The sequence below is a fragment of the Ostrea edulis genome, chromosome 5, assembly GCF_947568905.1.
Source record: "Ostrea edulis chromosome 5, xbOstEdul1.1, whole genome shotgun sequence".
In the NCBI taxonomy this organism is placed as follows: domain Eukaryota; kingdom Metazoa; phylum Mollusca; class Bivalvia; order Ostreida; family Ostreidae; genus Ostrea; species Ostrea edulis.
This window is the reverse complement of record NC_079168.1, coordinates 45868999-45890046: the sequence shown is the minus strand read 5'-3', so window position 1 is coordinate 45890046 and position 21048 is coordinate 45868999. Positions and strand designations below refer to the sequence as shown.

The following is a 21048-nucleotide window of genomic DNA, read 5'->3' as shown; positions in this document are numbered from 1 at the left end:
TCTATACATTAGAATTTTTGGCAAATTATGACTGATCATATAGTTCTATTAGGATTCCTTACTCACACACAATAATGATGAATACTTCAACACCCAGACTCAGTGAGGAGAAGCTTAGGCATTTTCTCAGTACCAATATTTGTTACCAAAGCTTATATCCCCATTTTTCATCATTTGTTTTATTTTTAAGAAAAGGCCCTTCCTTGGAGGTATTTAGTGACACTCGCTTAATGAGTTGGGGGAGGAGGTTGAATCAACAATGATAAGAGCTTTAATAATTCAGTCTTTAGAATATCAAAATATTCTCTTGTATGCTGAGTACAATATCTAAATTTCTTTGTTTGAAGTCCCTTTGAAAAAAATTCAGTGATATCAAGAAGTTAGCAGACTAGATGAAGTGCCACAAATTTAGACCTATGCTTGACATTCTGGCAGTTGGGATTCTTTAAAGTGAATGCCTGTCATAATTCTATACCTCGTTTTTTAAAGTCTCATCTGAAAGACTTGCGATTCTTCCTTCTAAATGCAAAAAGTTTGGTTAAAAAGCAATTACTACCTACAGTGCTCCCTCAATATATTGCCAACTTTTGTTCAAGACGAATTTGGGCAATAAAGCGGGGGGTGGTAATATAACGAATTCACCATTATGGACAATTTACTGAGCAGTCCAAAGAAATTCAATACCATAAAGTTATTTGGACTCCCTTCTGTATAAACATTTAAATTATCTTGAATTTAAGTAATTAACCTGGCCACCTGCATACCTTGTCCAAATTGTCGCACTTCACCGCACCGCTATCAAAGTACAGGTGTGATTACGGTAATTGGCGTTATTATCAAGGGTAAACCCTATAAAATTTTACCATAAGTTTGTGAAAAGCAGTGGCATATGGCATTATGCAGGATTGGCATTATAACAGGGGTGTAACATGGGAGGAAATCTGTTCTTTGGATTTTCAGGCAATAAGCAGGGGTGGCATTATAAAGGGGGGGGGGGAGGGGGCAATATATTGAGGGAGCACTTTATATTTAAGTCTTGGGTTTGACAAGGCCAAGGTACGACCAGGGCTCAAACTTAGGACCTCCTGGTTACGAAGTCTAACCAATGAGTCAGGATGTCTTGATATGAACTATGCAATGATGCAGCGTATATAATTATATAGGAGTTGCCTTGTTTTCAAATAGTTTTCATTGAAAATGTAAATTTTTGTAGAGTCTTAAATGTATGACAAGCCCTTTTTACTATTTATTCGTAAAATAAGATATCTCTTTAAATAAGAGAGATATCTCTTAACACTAGAGAGATATGTCTATTGGTTGTAGAGATATCTTTTTATGCTACGGAGATATCTCTTTAACCAAAAGAGATATCTCTTTAACTAAAAAAGATATCACTTTAAGCTAAGGAGATATGTTTTTCTCTTTGAGATTCTCTTAAAGCTAGAGAGATATCTCTCAAAGAGAAAGAGATATCTATCTAGCATAAAGAGATATCTCTTTATCAATGTAAAAAGAGATATCTCTTTAAGTTAGAGATATATCTCTTTAAATTTTAAAAAGATATCTCTTTAACTTTTAAAGAGATATATCTCTTTAACTTAAAGAGATATCTCTTTAAATTAAACAGATTTTCCCCCCAGTCATCATAATGACTTCTCCCTGTTGCATCACTATTACAGTAATATGATGTAACCCTAATTTTTAACCAATCAAAATATTTCTAGTGTAAAAGTGGCAGAAAGGGTTGAAGAGGTGATTGGGGTAACATTATCAAGTTGCTGAGAGGCTGATCCTAGCACACAGGCACTTGTTTCATACATGGGTCACCCCCTTCTATTAGTAAGGAGGGGGTGACCCATGTATGAAACAAGTGCCTGTGGTAGTCGTAAGTGAAGTACTATAAATCATAGATCGACCTATGCTTAGCACTTACGGCTCTAGCATTGAGGGTTCTTTAATGTGCCAACACCTGCTGCAACAAGGAACCTTCATTCTAAGGGTCACAGCTGAAAGACCCGTGAGTCTCACTTTTAAATGCCAAGCATGTGGCAAAGGAGCAATCTATGTTACCACATGTTGCAAGTCACGCCTATTGTCTCCATTTACACTACGAGGTAGGGTAGGTACTACTGGACTCGGTAACCGTGGCTAGCGACAATGATGTTACCTGTATCGTCTTAGGTTTGTCGCGACCATGGCACGAGCGGGGCTTGAACTCACGACCTTCTGGTTACGAAGCGAATGCTCTACCACTGATGCTACCACTACCGGTGAATGTGAATAATTTAATTATGAAATTTCATATGAGTATAATCTCACAAAATTAATGAAGTTGACAAATTTTTAGAACAATGTCCCCTTCAAAGGAGCAATAATCACAAAAATAGGTTGGGTCATTTAAAAATCTTCCCAAGAACCACTGGGTCAGAAAAACTGAAATTTACATGATAGCTTATTAACATAGTGGACATTCAAGTTTGTTAAAATCATTATCCCCCGAGGGTAGGGTAGCGCCACAATAGGGGATCAATTTTTTTTACCATGCGAATATATAGGGAAAATCTTTAAAAGTCTTTTTCTCAAAAACCACTGGACCATAAGAGTGGAGATTTACCTGAAAGCTTTCTGGTATAAAGTAAGTTCAAGTTTGTTCAGATCATGGCCCCCGGGGGTAGGGTGAAGCTACAATAGGGGATCAAATTTTACATGCTGATAAAGAAAAATCATCTGCTCCAGAACTAGTGGGCCAAATTCAACCAAACATGGTACAAATCATCCTTGGGTGAGGGGGATTCAAGTTTGTTCAAATGAAAGGCCATTCCCCCTTCAAATGGGAGATAATCGCAAAAATAGGGTGGGATCATTTAAGAATCTTTTTCTCAAGAACCACAGGGCCAGAAAAACTGAAATTTACATGATAGGTTCTTGACATAGCGAGATTCATGTTTCTTAAAATCATTACCCCCCAGGGGTAGAGTGGGGCCACAATAGAGGATCAAAGTTTTACAGGTGAATATATGGGGGAAATCTTTAAAAGTCTTCTTCTCTAGAACCACTAGGCCACAAGAGTGGATATTTACCTGAAAGCTTCCTGGTATAAAGTAGATTCAAGTTTATTCAGATCATGGTTCCCGTGGGTAGGATGGGTTCATAATAGGGGATCAAAGTTTCATAGAAATGCAAGTAAATAGGGAAAATCTTATCAAGAACCACCAGCCAGAAAAGTTTACATTTACATGAAAGCTTCTTGACTTGGTGCAGATTCAAGTTTGTTAAAGCCATGGTCCCTGGGGTAGGATGGGGCCACTATAGGGGCTTAAAGTTTTACAAGTGAATATATAGGGAAAATCTTTTAAAATCTTCTCAAGAACCACCTGGATACAAGAGTGGAGATTTAAGTGGTAAAGAGTAGATCCAAATTTGTTCAGATCATGACCCCCAAGGGTAGGGTTAGAGCTGGATCAATACATCGATTATCGATATAAATCGGTATTTTTTAGCTATACGATAATCATCGATAAAGCGAGTCTCCTATCGTTTGATATATTATATTTTATGAATATATTATATTTACATGAAAACTTTCTGATGTAGTGCAGATTCAAGTTTGATAAAATCATGATCCCTAGGGGTAGAGTGGGGTCACAATATGGGATTAAAGTTTTACATACAAATACATAGGGAAAATGTTCTTCTGAAGAATCACTGGGCATGAGAAGTTTACATTTACATGAAAGATTCCTGACATAGTGCAATTTCAAGTTTGTAAAAATCATGGCCCCCGGGGGTAGGTTGGGGCCATAAAAAGAATCAAAGTTTAACATGCGAATATGTAGGGAAAATCTTTGAATATGGTCCAAGGTGACTCAGGTGAGCGATGTGGCCCATCGGCCTCTTGTTAGTCCTAGTCGTAAGTTCTTTTTATAGATAATCGATAATCTTGTTCTGTATATTCGATAATCTTGTTATTCATATTTCGATAATTTTTGCATATATATCAAGATTATCGCATATAAATCAAGATGTACGCATAAAAACATCAAGGTTATCGAATATAAATCAAGATTTACGCACATAAAGATCAAGATTATCGAATATAACTCGAGATTTACGCATATATAAAGATCAAGATTATCGAATATTAATCAAGATTTACGCATATAAAGATCGATTACCGAATATAAATCAAGATATTTACATATAAATCAAGATTTGTATAATAATACAACGTTTAACTTGTTATATTATGCCAATAATTTAATATGTGTGGTTTCATATTAAAATAAATTTATATAGGGGCATGTGAGGATCTATAGGGGGGGTCGGGGGGGGGGGGGTCCGGACCCCCCCCCCCCCCTGGAATTTACAAAGATAAAAAAATTACAATATAACAATTTATAAGAAAAACGAGTTGACTGTTATCATAAAAGGTTCGAACCGCCCCCCCCCCCCCCCGGAAAAAAAATCTGGATCCGCGCCTGAGGGGAAACCTCCCTAATCAGCAAGAACTGCAAAGTTTGTGCTATTTTTAGAAACTCAAGTTCAAGTCTTATTCGCTCTAACCACATTATATGTGGTACATGAACATACAGTTGAGAAGGAATTTTAAAATAGGGTCAAAGTATATACAGGTACAAATATACATGTAGTGAAAAACTATTTACAAACTATGTTAAGGAGGACAGACTACCGGTAGCTCATAGATTTTTTAAATAAAAATACAGTTTTTTAAAGTGTTTTAATCTTACTGGTTGACATAATTTCATGAAGTTTAATAAGATCAGGTCTTGTATAGTACTTACTGTGTAGGTACTCTTTTCTAATATTTGACAAAGCACTGCATTCTAAAAATAATGGAATTTATCTGCAATTTTTGATTTGTTACTCAAGACAAAAGCTTTCATTATATGGAATACTAATCCATCTGCTAGTCTCTAATGGAAGGCGGTGATTTGTGGTGCAAAATTTAAGAAGTATAGTTCTAAAATGTTTTAACAATTTTCTCTAAATATTTTTGAAGTCCAAAGTCTATCTTAATGGTTCTGTATAATTCACCTTTAGATGAATTGAACTTATCGCTCGACCATGTTTGAATAAATAGATCCTTAATTCTTTGTTTGACAGTATTTGTTATCCATTTTTCATTTACGTTCTCTTGTTGATGCCCACACATGTTTAGAATTCTATGAATACATTCAAAACTAGGTGGTTTTTTTAAAAACAGATTTTGTGTATTCTAAATTTTATGAATTACATTTACAATTTTAAAGTCATAACCTGGCAATAATTTAGCCCAGTATGAAACCAATCTACTGTACTTATTAATATGAATTCGGAAACGACCTGTTTCACCATAAACCATAAATGAGGGTGTGTAACTCCAAGTATGTGTCTACAAAAGTTGATATGTAGTTCTTCACACCAAGCTTTAGAATATATCTCATCCAAGTCAATTAAATTATTCCGGAAACGTGCAGCTTGAGTGTATGTATATGACTGTATGGGAACACGCCCCCTTGGTAATCCAAGACAGCGCTACTTTTTTTTTTCATTTCTTAAAATCGCGACACGGTTGTTGATTTCTAGATGTAGTTTGAAATAAAAATCAACAAACATCAAATCCTCCAAAAAAAGACTTGTTAAAAACTTATATTTGTTTATCATTATTTTCTTTTTGCTGCACGTCTAATTCCGTTGATTTCTAAAAAAAAAAAAAAAAAAAAAATCATAGCAAATGATCGGTTATAAATAGTAAAAGTTAAATAAATAAATCGCACGACAACATCTTTGAAATAAATCGCACGACAACATCTTTGTAATAAATCGCACGACAACACGTTTGTACACGTAAGCGCTTTCATTATATCATTTTCAGACGTTCTACACCACTGGTAGTGAATCAATGACGGAAAGTTGTTAAATACAAATTCAATTTTACCTAGATTAAAGAAATGTCGCGTCTATTATTCTGCTATATACCGATTGTGTCATTAAAAGACTCTCCTTTTTAAACCAAAGAACCTAGAAATTCCCTAAGAAATTGTGTATATATATACTTGTTATTCTTTACAAATTTTGTCTTAATTTGCAGCATATTCACATTCACTATGTATGAGCACATTTCTGTTTGTTTACAACGATAAACACTGTTAAACTAATTATATAATTACATATACTTTCCTCTGGCAATTTTGGAGTTATGTACATTGTGCGCTAATTGTAGCATACTTTTACTACTTAGATTTTTTGAAATTCTTCATATAATAACACTGGTGAAATAAGATGCATTATGTCATAAAATAAAGGAGGAATATCTAATAATATAAGAAAGAGAAAATGATTTTTTCAATTTTTTTTTTCTTACGAAAATATTAAGAGAGTAGTTCATTTAAAATGTCCCCAGAGGAGCAGCAGGTTAAATATTCCATATACCCTGTTAATTTTCTCAATTACGACTTATTCCTATCGTTTTGAAAATGTTTTCTTGTTTCGTTTTTGTTCTACTGGAGACATTTTCAAATGAGGGAATAAAGTGCAATCGGAACTCCTCGAATGTCTCGCACACTCGACATAGATCTCGGATGTAATACGATGGCATCCATGAACGAATTTGATGCATTGTCAATTGTGACGTCACAGCAATGCATCAAATTCGTTCATGGATGCCATCGTATTACATCCGAGATCTATGTCGAGTGCGCGAGACATTCGAGGAGTTCCGATTGGAATAAAGTGATGTTTTCCTACGCTATTGATTCTCCGAAAATACTAGTCTCCTATAATTCAAGTTTCCAGACCACATTTACCGTTCAACGTTATCACTGTACGTAAGAAAGAGTAATCTGGCTCCGTTCAGCGTTATCACTGTACGTAAGAAAGAGTAATCTGGCTCCGTTCAGCGTTATCACTGTACGTAAGAAAGAGTAATCTGGCTCCGTTCAACGTTATCACTGTACGTAAGAAAGAGTAATCTGGCTCCGTTCAACGTTATCACTGTACGTAAGAAAGAGTAATCTGGCTCCGTTCAACGTTATCACTGTACGTAAGAAAGAGTAATCTGGCTCCGTTCAACGTTATCACTGTACGTAAGAAAGAGTAATCTGGCTCCGTTCAACGTTATCACTGTACGTAAGAAAGAGTAATCTGGCTCCGTTCAACGTTATCACTGCACGTAAGAAAGAGTAATCTGGCTCCGTTCAACGTTATCACTGTACGTAAGAAAGAGTAATCTGGCTCCGTTCAACGTTATCACTGTACGTAAGAAAGAGTAATCTGGCTCCATAATCATGACCCACATGGTTAATAACTGAAGAAAATACACTCACATGAAGCGCATGTTTAAATTGTTTGTATGGTGACAAGAATCCACCCTTTTAGAATATTGATTGATTGTATATTGTTTAACGTCCCTCTCGAGAATATTTCACTTATGCTGATATAGAGACGTCACCATTGCCGATGAAGGTCTACAAAATTTAGTCCTATGCTCGGCGCTTATGGCCTTCGAGCAGGTAGGGATCTTTATTATGCGGTCTTATCCGAAGGACCGCTCCATTTAGTCACTTCTTACGACAAGCAAGGGATACTGAGGACCTACTCTAACCCGGATCCTCTCGGGACCTTTTAGAATAAGTTCTTCGTATAACTATATGCCGTCATAATGACTCCAAGGGGAAAGCTTAGAGCATCGGTTTAATTGTAAATCAGGGTCGAAGTATTACAAGAAATAATTGATTCTTCATAGCTAGAGTATAGAAACCGTCTACCAGAGCATAATTGATCTGATTTTTGTTTACAACTTAGCATGGAATAACATGAATTCATACTCGGAACGTTTCGGTGCGGATCCTGTTATTTCATGAAAGGTTGGCTTTCAATAATGGCCCAGGAATTGCACGCTCAAATTCTTTAGAAGTTCGGAACATTATATTACTAAAGAATTATAAGCTATACAATAAATTGCTTTACAGATGAAACATTTAAAAAATATATATACAGTCGTAATCTGATAGTAATAATGTTTTCTTCATTTAGGTTAGGACCTTATATAGTACGTAATATTTCATTATCGTCTGCATATGGTGGTTATGCCTTCCATGTGATTCGATATGCGAGAGCATGTTCAGCGCATAATAATTTTCTAAACCGTGGCAGACTACTGTCAAATTCTATGGTCGCTATAATGATCTTATTTAAGAACACAACCAGCAGCCATTAGATCCACAGGGGGTAAGGCCGCCCTGGGTCCGAACTCTGTGATACATGTACCATAAATTAAGGTATCATAGAGTTCGGGCCCAGAACAGACATGCCCCTGTGATTAGATCGAATGTTTTCTTACGTATTTCGTACCAGATATTGTGAGGCCGTTCTTTTTATACTGATTTTGACTACAGATTACTCCTGGTCAAGACAGAGGGTTTATGGCACGTGTGACCGGTCAACCGGGGATTTCCACTCCTCCTAGCACTTTATACCACCTCTGGTGTTTCCAGGGACCCGTGCTTGCCAGGCTGCTGCTCTCCATTTTGTATTCTGAAATTCCATCGGCATGAAATCCAAACCTACTCCCTAAAATAAAGATCCTACACTAAAGTGATACAAAACCTGTATTTCGATAATTTATGTTTATGAAATCCTCAAGAAAATACGAAAAGCATAGTCTACTTACTTATCACTAAACATATCACGATTGACCAAAAATGCATTAGCTAAAAGTATATGATAGTTTTAAAGCGTTTAATTTGATGTAAGTAACGCTCGCTTTTTGATTCCAAGGAAGTTTTGAATCATATTCTAGACAGGCTGATTTTGGAATTCAAAGTCTTATCAGCTGTGCTGCTTAGTAAATGAAATGATCAGCCGTGTGTGCTGTGTAACGCGGGTCAGAAGAGGATAACGTTTGGATGGAGAAGATGGACGTTGAACATGATGTGGCGGGAATTGAGGCAGACAACAAGGAACGATCATGGCTAAGACGGTAAGATTACGCGTGCATCAAAACTAAACTTCTATCAAACTTTTCTAACGAAAGCACTATAAACCGAGTGATCGAGTGTTGGAGTTTATATTTCAAGCTGCTAGTTATAAACAATGTTATCTTGACAGTTCATACAGTAATCGTGGTTATAGGGGAACGAATTTACTCATTTACTCTCTCTCTCTCTCTCTCTCTCTCTCTCTCTCTCTCTCTCTCTCTCTCGCACATTTATGATTACAGAAAATGTGCATGTAATCTATTTGTAAACACACTTCTAAAATCTTTTATTGTACTACTACTTGCGTAGATTTTTCTATAGCTAGTTCTAAATATATATATATATAGAGAGAGAGAGAGAGAGTGCTGGGATTGGAAGCTGTCTGTCTGCAGTTTAGTTATATGTGCAAGACAAATTTCTCGTCACGTTTAGGCTTCTTTTATAAGATTGATAATGTCCGATTCGCTTGGTCTCGCTACTTCTAACATCAATAAAATACCGTACTATGTAATGCGCAGATTTTCAGACTTTTGTAATATGTGAGTCTCGAGTGGCCGATGATCTTTTAGTCCAATCGCCGAGTTCGATGAGTGGCCGATGATCTTTTAGACCAATCACTGAGTTCGACGAGTGGCCGATGATCTTTTAGACCAATCACTGAATTCGATTAGGAAGCCGTTTGATAGTGTCGTCAGACTTCTGTCCTACTCAAGAGACGGGTTACGTTAGTCTTATCACTGCCGAACTGCACTACTAATTTCACACTCCAAACCTCTGTATTTGAGATTTCATTCTAAAGGTAAGGAAACTTATCAGCGAAGCTGTTTTGTATATAGGTCAAGATTATATGCAGGGTGTGTCCTGCAGTTTAAGAATTAATTAATGTGCTTGCATACATTTTTTTCTCTCCCAGATGTGATAGGAGAACTAAATTTATTTAAATCTAACCTATAAAAGATTGTGTACGTCCTTAGGAGATGGATTGCGACATAAAATTCCTACTTAACCCCTGACAATATATTGTCAAAGGAAGACGAAAACACTGCACACAGAAGTACATGCACTTCTGTTTAATGTCGAGGGTGAAGAGGTTTGTAAATATAGTCCAATATTAGACCTAATGTGCTTCTGCTTATCTTTCAATATTCCAGGTACAAAATGACCATTTGATAACAAATAAAGTCAAATTGCTCATATCAAAATAAGATGTCCATTCCAATCCCTGTCTTGGAGTAGAAAAGTGACAAATCGCCATGTTGTATGGGAGGTATGGTGGGGAGTTGGAAAACTTCCAGAGTTATGGTTTGTTTACTTCAGATGTATTTATGATTCAAACATGATCGTTTTTATTTCTGCTGTCCTATATACCTGAAGCTTATCGTGGATTATTGATAAAGTGTGTGAATACAGCGATTTCTCCATTTGACGAATGAATGAATGGTTTACGAGTTAAGCAGACCACGAGTGCCTTTCTAAGTAAGAGAGATATCTCTTTTATTAGGAAGATATCACTCTGCAATAATTTTTTTTTTATATCTATATCATAGATAGAAATGTGTAACTTTGACTGTAAGCTATTTCTTTTAACATGCCAGAAGTCTTGATTCTGCAGGCCATGAGTTCAACCCCGGTCTGGGGTGAAATTTATTAACCATGTAAACTGAATTTCTCTGTACTTTATATACATGAAAGGCGAAGATAACGAACAGAGATCAATCTTATAGCTCACACAAGGAATACAAATTAAAGAGTTGGGTAAACACAGACCCTTGGACCAGTGCTCCCACTGGACCAGAATTCCCTTTCGCCACTTTTTCGGGGAGTGGCGCGGCACAAATAATCACATGCTTTACAATTATTTCCATCATATTATATATTATTTTATTCATTACACTTATTTTAGCATTTTGAATCAGTTACATTACTTAATCATATCCAGCTACCATACCTAAACATTTCTTTCTGAAATAATAAGAAGTTGATTTGTTTGATAAATTCTATTATGGAAATCAAAATTCAGATAATAAATCATATAAATATAAACTTCATGATGCTACACCCCTCCGTGAAAACAGTGTGTACATTGTCCGAAATGCAGATGTCACAAAACATCAAGCCCAATTTAGAGTCGTATCTCAACCATTCCCTATTAAATTTCCGTTTTTGTATGGAAGATTTTGCAATTTGGAGAGAATCAGATGTTTGAGGAGGTGGGGTTGACTGTAAAGCCAAACATAGATATTTTTTTTAAATTTTAGACTGACTAGGGTCAGAACCTACAAGTTTAGTGTCAAAATAGAATGGAGTGCATAGTCTTATGAGATTAGCATTTTTATACTGTTGCGAACCGAACTTCAAAGAAAATTATTTATTAAAATTGCTATGTCCATATCAATGGTGACCGACCACATTGTTTATGAAATATTCGAACTAAAATCAAACACATCAAAATCAAAATCTTGTAATCAACGAGCTTGGCCGCAAAAACAAACAATTGATGTATTCATATATACATTATACACAATAATACGGCCAATTTAATTACCGGACGGTTCTCTGGTTAAGAATTGACATTAATGTGGAGATGATAACACGATAATGAATAAGACTTTAAATGTTAAACAATTGACCACAGCAGGGTAAACAGCTGTCCGATGTACTTTATTACATAATCACCCACTTTTTTGCAGCCATAAATTACCTGAGGCTGTAACCAGCTCTGTGTGCACTGGAGCGACGCGAGATTTCCGGTCGCACGCGTGGACTGAATAAACAGATTTTGATTGCATAAACAAACAGGCGATAATGTGTCACTAACAAAGGATTAAAAATACAATTTATTGCAAAAAGGGATTTTCGCCACTTTCAAATTTTTTTCGCCATTGTTGAAAAAAATTCACCATTGGCGAAAATGGCGAAGCCCAGCTCGAGCACTGCCCTGGACACACCAGAGGTTGGATCAGGTGCCTTGGAGGAGTAAGCATCCCTTGCCCAATCAGGTCCTCTGACCTCTCGAGTTCCTGGTTTTATCTATGAAAGGTGAAGATAACGAACAGTGATCAATCTCATAACTCCTATAAGGAGTACAAAATAAAGAGTTGGGCTAACACGGACCCCAAAAATAAAGAGTGGGGCTAACACGGACCCCTGGACACACTAGAGGTGGGATCAGGTGCCTAGGAGGAGTAAGCATCCCCTGTCGACCGGTCACACCCGTCGTGAGCCCTATGTCTTGATCAGATAAACGTAGTAATCCGTAGTCAAAATCGGTGTGCCAAGAACGACCTAACATTCGGTATGAAATACAGTGTACTTCAAACAGCATTTGATCCATTGATAGGTTATATGGGCAAACTAGATCATTATAACGAGCATAGAATTTGCGAAATGGTGACTTTAAACGAGACTGTTGAAACCCCTGTAACATCAACTTGTTTGTCGGTAACCTGACTCGATTTAAAAACTTATCATACGAAGAACAAGCTCTTGCGTATTGACTCAGTTGAGAGATGTAAACACCATATGGAGGTGATAATTGAATATTGCTTCATAAATATGGGAAGTTGGCGACGGAGAAGCTGAAATCATGCCGTTTGTCATAAAACTGAGTTGTTAGGTTTGCCGTTAATATCCATTTTCAATAAAATATCTAAGTACGAAGCGGATGTGGAGGACTCCGTGGTGTCTTTTATCTCGAGTTCATGGGGATATATCGAATCGACATATGAATGAAAATTATTATTGTTAGTAGATAAAGCTTCATCGATATATCTAAATGTCGAGCTGAAGGCCACAATAAGATATTTTTTTCTAATGTAGAAGCTATTGAATAAACTCTGCTTCATCAGAATATAAAAATAAATCAGCTATCAAAGGAGTACAATTCGTGCCCATGGGAATTCCAATGGACTGTTGGAAGACCTGGTCACCAAAGATTACGAAGATATTGTCAAGGAGGAACTACAGCATATTTTTATTTCAACTTCAGAGTACTTGTGTGTGGAATCAGATAGGTGTTTAACAAAGTAATTTTGGAAAACTGATCACGAGATAGGAATATAATATTTCCTTTTTCCATTTTTGTTAAAGAAGCAACTGTCTATGATGTCAAAAAGTTTAGTCTTTAATTTATTGTGCGGAGTGGTTGTAAAGTGTTGTTGATTTGAAAAGTTTTACGATTTCAAGTTTACTAGATGTTCTTTAATTTTTTTTAGAATCCACATTTGATTTACCCCACTTCTGGCATATATACTGACACACTATGTTTGAAGTTTCTCCTTCACAGCTGTTACGTGAGGAGCAAAGATAAGGCTAGGCGGAACATTTACTCGATCCAGCAATGTATCTTTCTTTGTACAGTAAGGGTTTTTGTGAAGTATAGGAGTCCAGTATAGGTACAGTAAGTCATATTTATCCATCCCATTGACTGGGATATTAAATGTGTCTAAAACTGAAGCATGATTTTGAAGAATTTTATCTTTTGAAAAGGCAGTTGGAGTATAAGTACGATTACCAAATATGGAATTAATGCAAAGTTCGTTTAAAATACAGTTGTAATAATGAGCCGTACAAAAAAAGACATGTTGTCACTCGCTTTGTCAGCTGGAACCAAAATATATTTCTTATGTATCCTATGAATTGTTTGATAACTTCTGGTTTACTAAACACAAGATAGATGGTACGTACTTTTGTTTTGATGTGTCTAATACGAGATTTTAATATTCCTCTTATTCTTTTAATTCATTCTGACAAAGTAGGAATTTGTGGAATTTTCATAGAGATAGAATAATCCATGCACGAATGGTTACAACAAAGGTACATTCCCATATCAATTTAGTTCAGTAAGGTTTTGGGATAAGGAACATCTTGGCCAATAGATGGATTGTTATATGTATTATCATATCATTATAAAGAGTCGTGTACCTTGTTTGAACGAGAAATATAATATTTTATAAAGAATAAGTTATATATCATGTATCGCATTATTGAGTAAAGAAAATTTTAAAGGAGGTTGAAGAATCGAATGTCTAAATCTTCTGTCTGTCTGTTTTATCAAATTATTGAATATATTTTCAGACATCGCTTATAAAACCAATGATTGAAGTTGAGTAAAGAAAATGAGATCATGAATTCCACGACATGTTTTTAATCCCTCGAGATTATGTAAAACTATGTACGCCCCTTGCAGGATTGAATATGTTTGGGAATTACGATCAATTCAACATCTGAAACCTGGACACATGATTTTCATAACACGCAAAGAAATTAGGATGAAAAATTATTGTTTAGTGGGGATACGGAAACTGTGGGAAAATGTTACTGTGATGAACCGTCGTTCTGCGTATAATACGAGTAAGAAAAAAAAAATTAATCCATTTGCTTGAGTCTGAAAATTTCAAATACATACGCAAAACTTTAAAAGAATAAGAGTCTATTCTTCTTTAGCGAATAAGGATTTTTTTCCCCTATTCAATATTTAAGAATTTGATGGCGGTATCATAGGGGAAATTGGAAAGAAAACTATATCAATGATGAAGAAAAAAAATTTCCGTCAATTTTGCCTATGATACCGCCATCAAGAAAAGAATTATAACATTCATTTCTTATCATTTAATTATGTTTTTAAATAGTAAAACAAATAGTTACTCTCATCAAAAAGCTTTAATAGAGTTACTGAGTAGAATTAAATCAATTGGACGCCAAATTAAAGGTACAATGGTTAGAAGGTGAATTAGATATGGAGGATGAGGACAAGCGGTGACTCGATGTATGCTGCATTGTGTTGGAGGAAATGTTGAACACTGGTTGTGTCGTGGGACTCCCGAACCAAAACCCATTATTATTGCTGTCATGTGCTCTATTACACCATCGCCGCGATATGGTACGATGACGATGACACGATGGTACAATGACGATGGCACGATACTACCATTGCCGTCGTACAGCGTGTCATCGCTATCCTGCTTTCGTACCATTGCCCTCCTTAATTTCTGTAAACGCATGCACGAACAACTAAATGTGTTTACGAGAGGCATGGCTCAAATGTAATGTTTCCATATATTTTTCAATAAGCATTTTACACTTCTCAGTGATTTTTAAAAGAAAATTTTAAATACAGGCCACGTAATATCAGGAGGGGGTTGGCACTATTTCTGACCGGGAAAAAAATCCTTACTATTTGCTATAGGAAAATATATTTAGCAGCTTAGCGTCGCTTTCCCACGAAAATGCAGTAAAAGCTGCTGACATGAGCTGAAATTGCGACAACCATCCTATCCCCACACATAAAAAACACGTATGCAATTATGTGCAGTTTGGAAGAGAGATTACGATATTAAATCTCCATTTCGGTAGTTTATTTCTTATGTGCACTGACATCCAGGCTATTGTCACCAAACTCTTAGAAATATCATATAATATATTTTGCTCCTATCTTTGTTGTCTAGCCCAAAGAGTCCCACTTCTATCCCCTAGAGGTACTTTTGTAATAATATCAACATTCTCAGAAAAACTTTAATATTACATCTGTACTTTCTCCCAAATTAAACACGGTACATATAATTACATTTTATAAAAATGCATGCATTTCATCAGAAATTGATAGTTTTGAAAAATTTCCAGTAACATAAATAGGCTATAATATTTAAATTAGCCATTGCTCCTCTCTCTCTGCCACCTGTTCACGCATAAGTACAATAGGACTAACAGTAAATACGCAAATCAAAGAGTACTATGGTGATGTTAGCACCGTGCTATTGTCATTGTATCATCGTACCATCGCCATTGTGTCATCGAACCATCGCGGCGATAGTATGATGAAGCCCGTGCAGGGATAGGATTCTATTGTATCTGGTTAATATTATGTATTCATCCCAGCAAAACATACTAAAAGTAAAACTACATGATAGTAAAAGAGATATTTAACAAATTAATGATTTAACTGTTTAAATAAATTCTAAACGAATGAATAATAATAGTAATAAAATATCAACGCTATTCAATAGTCCTACTTTATATACTATATCAACTAACTGAAAAGTTTGAACCTTTAATTGAGTTACTGTTATCAAAACTTTGACACAGAATAACTTTGGAATGAACAGCGATTTTAATTCATTATAGTAAATAGTGAATGAACATTTGTTTGTTTGTTTTTTTAATTTGAGGAGATATAAAGATGTACTTTTGATCATCCATTTATCTACTTATCACACTGTATGTATGAAAGTGTGTCTAGATATATTTACATAAATATATACACGAAGTTATCTCTGTATTATATTTTTAGGCTGTCATTAATGACTATAGTCAAGGTTTTTTGTAATATCGTTTTAGGATGGGCGATCGCTTGACCAACAAGTTTAGGATTCGCAATCAGCTGGCTAGGGAGTTTTTGGCAGAATTTCTAGGAACGTTCATCCTTATCGTAAGATTTCTGCTAAACAATGTAACATTTCAAATTTTCTGAGCTTGGTGATTTTTTTGGCGCCAGATATTGGATGAAGAATTATACGAGCCCGGGTTTTTCAGATTTTTGGAGATGGTTCTGTCGCTCAGTTCGTTCTAAGTAAAGGGGAACTTGGATCCGCCCATTCCGTTCACTGGTCATGGGGTGTTGGAGTTATGATGGGAATCTATGCATCTGGGGGAGTATCGGGTAAGTCAACAGACATAGGTACATGTTCTATAGCTAGTGGACAGATATGTTCTTAAATATCTTGAAATTGCCTTTTTATACACTGTTATTCAATTGCAACCTTGTTAAAATTGAGGACAGACTACCATCATATAGTTCTTGATATCTTTCAGGTGGTCATATTAATCCGTCAGTGACGTTAGCGATGGCTGTGATAGGTCGTTTCCCCTGGCACAAGGTCCCAGTTTACATGATAGCACAATACTGCGGGGCATTCTGTGCTTCTTTCTTCATTTTCATCATTTATTTAGGTAAAAGGAACTTTTATCAACACTTTTTTAGAAACTTATTTAGAAAATACATGTTAATGAACCTTTGTCGTGATACTATAGGCAAGTGCAGTATAGTGGTCATGAAATACAATATTACTTATATTACACGAGTTCTTAATTTGGCGAAATCGCTTTTCGGTGTCAATGTGTAAGAATGTAAAATTGCGAGTGATTTACTATAAACGACATAATATAAAATGGGATACTTTTCTTTTCATGAATTTACGCGAATATTGATTTCTCTCCTGTGATAAGGAACCGACAGTCACAGACACTCGACGTTTTAAATTTTTATAATAAAAAAACTGTCTTCCTATAGACAACCTTCTTATACACTTCCTTCCGTTTACAAGCGACTTTGTCAAGGTCTTACCTCTCGCATCGCCTATGGTGAACTGGAAATAAAGTCCATTTATCGGCTATAAATGGGCTTTATTTCCAGTTCACCATGACGATGCGAGAGGCACCTGTGAGACCTTGACCGAATTGCTTCTAAACGGTAGGGTCTAATTATCATAGCATATCGAACTTTTCGCCGAAAATTGCAAACGATGCAGCTGGTAAAAAAGAAAACCAAGATGGAGGCGTGATATACCTTGTGAATAGTTTGTTTACAGGAAAACAATTTTTAATTATAGATATTTAAAAACGTCGAGAGCCTGTGTCTACAGTCTATATGATCTTTAGAAGCAGATAGAAAGTAAAAATAATGAACTGTGTTTACTGGTTTGTTATTTTAGATGCACTAGATCACTTTGACGGCGGGACGCGAATGGTGGTAGGTATTAACGGCACTGCCGGAATCTGGGCCACTTACCCCCAAGAGTTTGTCTCTATACCTACAGCGCTTGGGGATCAGGCAAGTAGTAGATAAAAAAAATGAATATGATTTAAGAATTTACGAATTGCTAAGAGCTCAAACACGACACTTAATTCAGCTTACATCTGTATCTTAGCGTACAAGTATGGCTAACTTTTGGTTATGAAGTATTTTGTCACAATCTATTTAAGATATTTGGTACAGCTCTGCTACTGATCTGTGTAATGGCGATCACGGACGAGCGGAACATGAACCCCAGTAAAGGTCTGGTGCCGATATGTGTGGGGCTGTCGGTCTTTGTGATTGGCATGACCTACCACTTTAACTGTGGCTATGCCATCAACCCAGCCCGAGACTTAGCCCCTCGTTTGTTCACGCTCGCTGCTGGCTGGGGTGACAGTACGTTTACGTAAGTTGTTTGGGTGAAATGAACGACCATGGTTTTGATGAATAATAATTGTGATTTAAAAAAAATAAAATGGTGTGTTGCCCATGAGTTTTCAATAGGGAACTCAAAATATCATCAAAAATTCACATTCGAATTGATTTTGAACATTGTATGTAAAATGTTTTATCGTTAATTTTATAAATGACATAGAATTCTTCAAGAAGACGTTTATTGATGGCAATTATTTTCATTATGCTATTTTCAGTCACCGTGATTATGGATATTTCTGGATTCCGATTCTGGGTCCTCACATTGGTGCTATCATAGGATGCGTTCTCTACATACTATTTGTTGGTCTGCATTGGCCTCCAGAATACGAAGTTACTAGTGACATTAGAATGTCCAACAAGGGACAGAACAAAAGCAGAGAATTTAAAGGTTAGACGATACACTCTGTTGGACAGGGCTGGATAAACACAATTCGGGCCACTAAACACAATGTACAGGCCCAACAAATTGACTTAAGAAATGCACATAAAAAACCGGGCTGTCGCATACAAAAGCAGCACAACGACTGTTCATAATACGTCAAACACCAAATGTAAATATTTACATTGCCAATGTTTTTGCCTTTGATATCTTTACAAATTATAATGATAGTCATTTCCCCATGAATGTGTGGTAGTGTGAGTGATATGGCATTCCTACTAGCTCTGGCTAGTGGGTTAACCCTTTAACTCGATTGGTAGAGTGCTGGACTTTAGTGCCAAAGGCCCGGGTTCAAATCCCATCAGAGGCATAAAAATGTCTCTGTTACATTTGGCGCCCACGTTGGTACCTGGGTTATCTCTGGCGGGTGAGAGAAATTGTCTTCAGTACTTCGCCCCACAGGTGTTGGCACTCCGGAAGGGTCAGGGACGACTCTTAAAAAAAGGAGGGGGACAATGTGGTAGTGATATGGCATTCCTACTAGCTCTGGCTAGTGGGTTAACCCTTTAGCTCGATTGGTAGAGTACTGGACTTCAGTGCCAGAGACCCGGGTTCAAATCCCATCAGAGGCATAAAAATGTCTCTGTTACAAATGCGTTGCTATGGTGTCCGGATAGGGCAAATTGCAAAAGCGTGACTGCGCGCTAGTCACGTCACGCCAACAAGCAACATACCTTCGCGCTTTCACGCTTTTACGCCAACAAGCAACGCACTTTCGCGCTCTCACGCCAACAACCAACGCGCTTACGCTCATCCCAAGAACCGGCCCATTTAGTCTCCTCTTTCGACAACCAAAGAGTACTGAGAATTTATTCTAACCCGTCCATTAGTATATATATCGAGTTTTCTACGCAGCCATGCAGTGTTCAAGATGACTAGGGGAAAGACTATTGTACAACACTGAACTCTTCAAAAGTAATAAAAAAAATTAAAAAATAAAGAAATTTTGTCCCCCCCCCCCCCACAAATGTTTGAACTTGGCTGCTATTCACGGTCACTGGTGAATATTTTCTATCGTATGGAGTTGCACCCAATGTGTTTGACGAATAGAAGTTGTAATTTAACTTTCTTCACATCTTATTGGTGAGTTTTAAGACTAATTGAATTCATTCAGCATTGTTAAAAGGGACTACATATTTATGTAAAGCTTGATAAAAAAATCATTTGGAAATCGTATTGGATAATAAGTGTGTGGTGATATTTAGGGGGAGGGGTGTTGAGACTCTTAAAACTGCAGATAATTTTTAAGCTATTGGATAATATATATAACTAAAGTTCATATTCTGACTCTCGTTTATTGAATTAATGAGTTGGGAGAATGATATTACAACTTGCACTGAAATGAACAAATGAGAAGAATTGCACTAAAAGAATGTTGTTTATCCTGACCTACCAAAAAAGAAAATGATTAATTTAGTTATCATTAGTCGAAAATCGGGAACACCACGGTATTGCGTACTAGTTACATACATGTATGTTACTTTCTGTAATTTCAAACTGCAGTATTTTACCTAACTCTATTTTCAGATTTGCAGGAGACGTGAGTGTTCACATAATTTTAAAAATGTTGGCAGCACCAGAGATTATTTACTACTTACTAGATTAAGGAACCCTTTATTATGTTTATTTTTATCCCGTGATGCGGTAATAAATGTCCATCGATATGAATTAATAACATTGTTTAAATTGTCATTGTTATTTCCAAAATTCTTCGTACAAATACGTTAGTATGAGTGCTTTTTGTTACACTTGTATATATCTTGTACATGTACCCATATTCTTCTCATTGAAGAAGTATTTCAATTTTAATAGAATAATATTTTTTGGAATATTTGTGATAAAAGATAAAGGAGAAATGGCATGGATAAAAACTTTGTTGGTTCTTTTTAACTGTGTGTAAAGGTTCCTAAAGAGCAAAACGTACAACACCTCCGGGCCACCGCCATTTTAGAATATATATGTATATTATTGTATAGACAACTCTTATTCTTTTATATAATTTATGTGAATTGTAGTCAATAAATTTGTTAAACATACTGTTTTCTGTCAATGAATTGGATTTCGTAGATACCCATAATATATTTGCAATGTCGCAATACCTTTTTTCTTTCTTTCAAATAATGACTTGTCAAAAGTGTCTACGAAATGAAGGCCATTATTGGCTTTACCTTCTTGAAGTAGATATTATAACGTGTTTGAATATCTAATTTGGGTGACAGCGAAATACATGCCCCCACCCCCTCGTAAAATGACTCCTCGAGTATTATTAGTTATTCAGGACCAATCAAGGGTGTACGGGATTTGATGGCGAGTGTATTTATTTAAAATCTTTGCCCTTATCGTAAAATATCTTCTATCCTCAACTTTTCTCTCTCTTTCTAACATGTAGACCTGCATGAGTATTT

General features: G+C 36.1%; 1 protein-coding gene across 2 annotated transcripts; it reads left to right on the top strand.

The window, feature by feature from the left end:
• The first annotated feature begins 8737 nt into the window (after window positions 1-8737).
• On the top strand, window positions 8738-20679 carry LOC125650323 (aquaporin-10-like). 2 transcript variants are annotated; one of them, XM_048878504.2, is made up of 8 exons: window positions 8738-8980; window positions 16314-16404; window positions 16509-16635; window positions 16788-16925; window positions 17687-17805; window positions 17958-18175; window positions 18420-18592; window positions 20171-20679. In XM_048878504.2, exons 1-8 carry the CDS (start codon window positions 8907-8909, stop codon window positions 20185-20187), a joined length of 957 nt encoding a protein of 318 aa, XP_048734461.2. In that variant the 5' UTR covers window positions 8738-8906; the 3' UTR covers window positions 20188-20679. The 2 variants fall into 2 exon arrangements, with proteins under 2 accessions (XP_048734461.2, XP_048734462.2); XM_048878505.2 differs by lacking the exon at window positions 8738-8980 and adding an exon at window positions 9548-9777.
• Window positions 20680-21048: the final 369 nt, after the last annotated feature.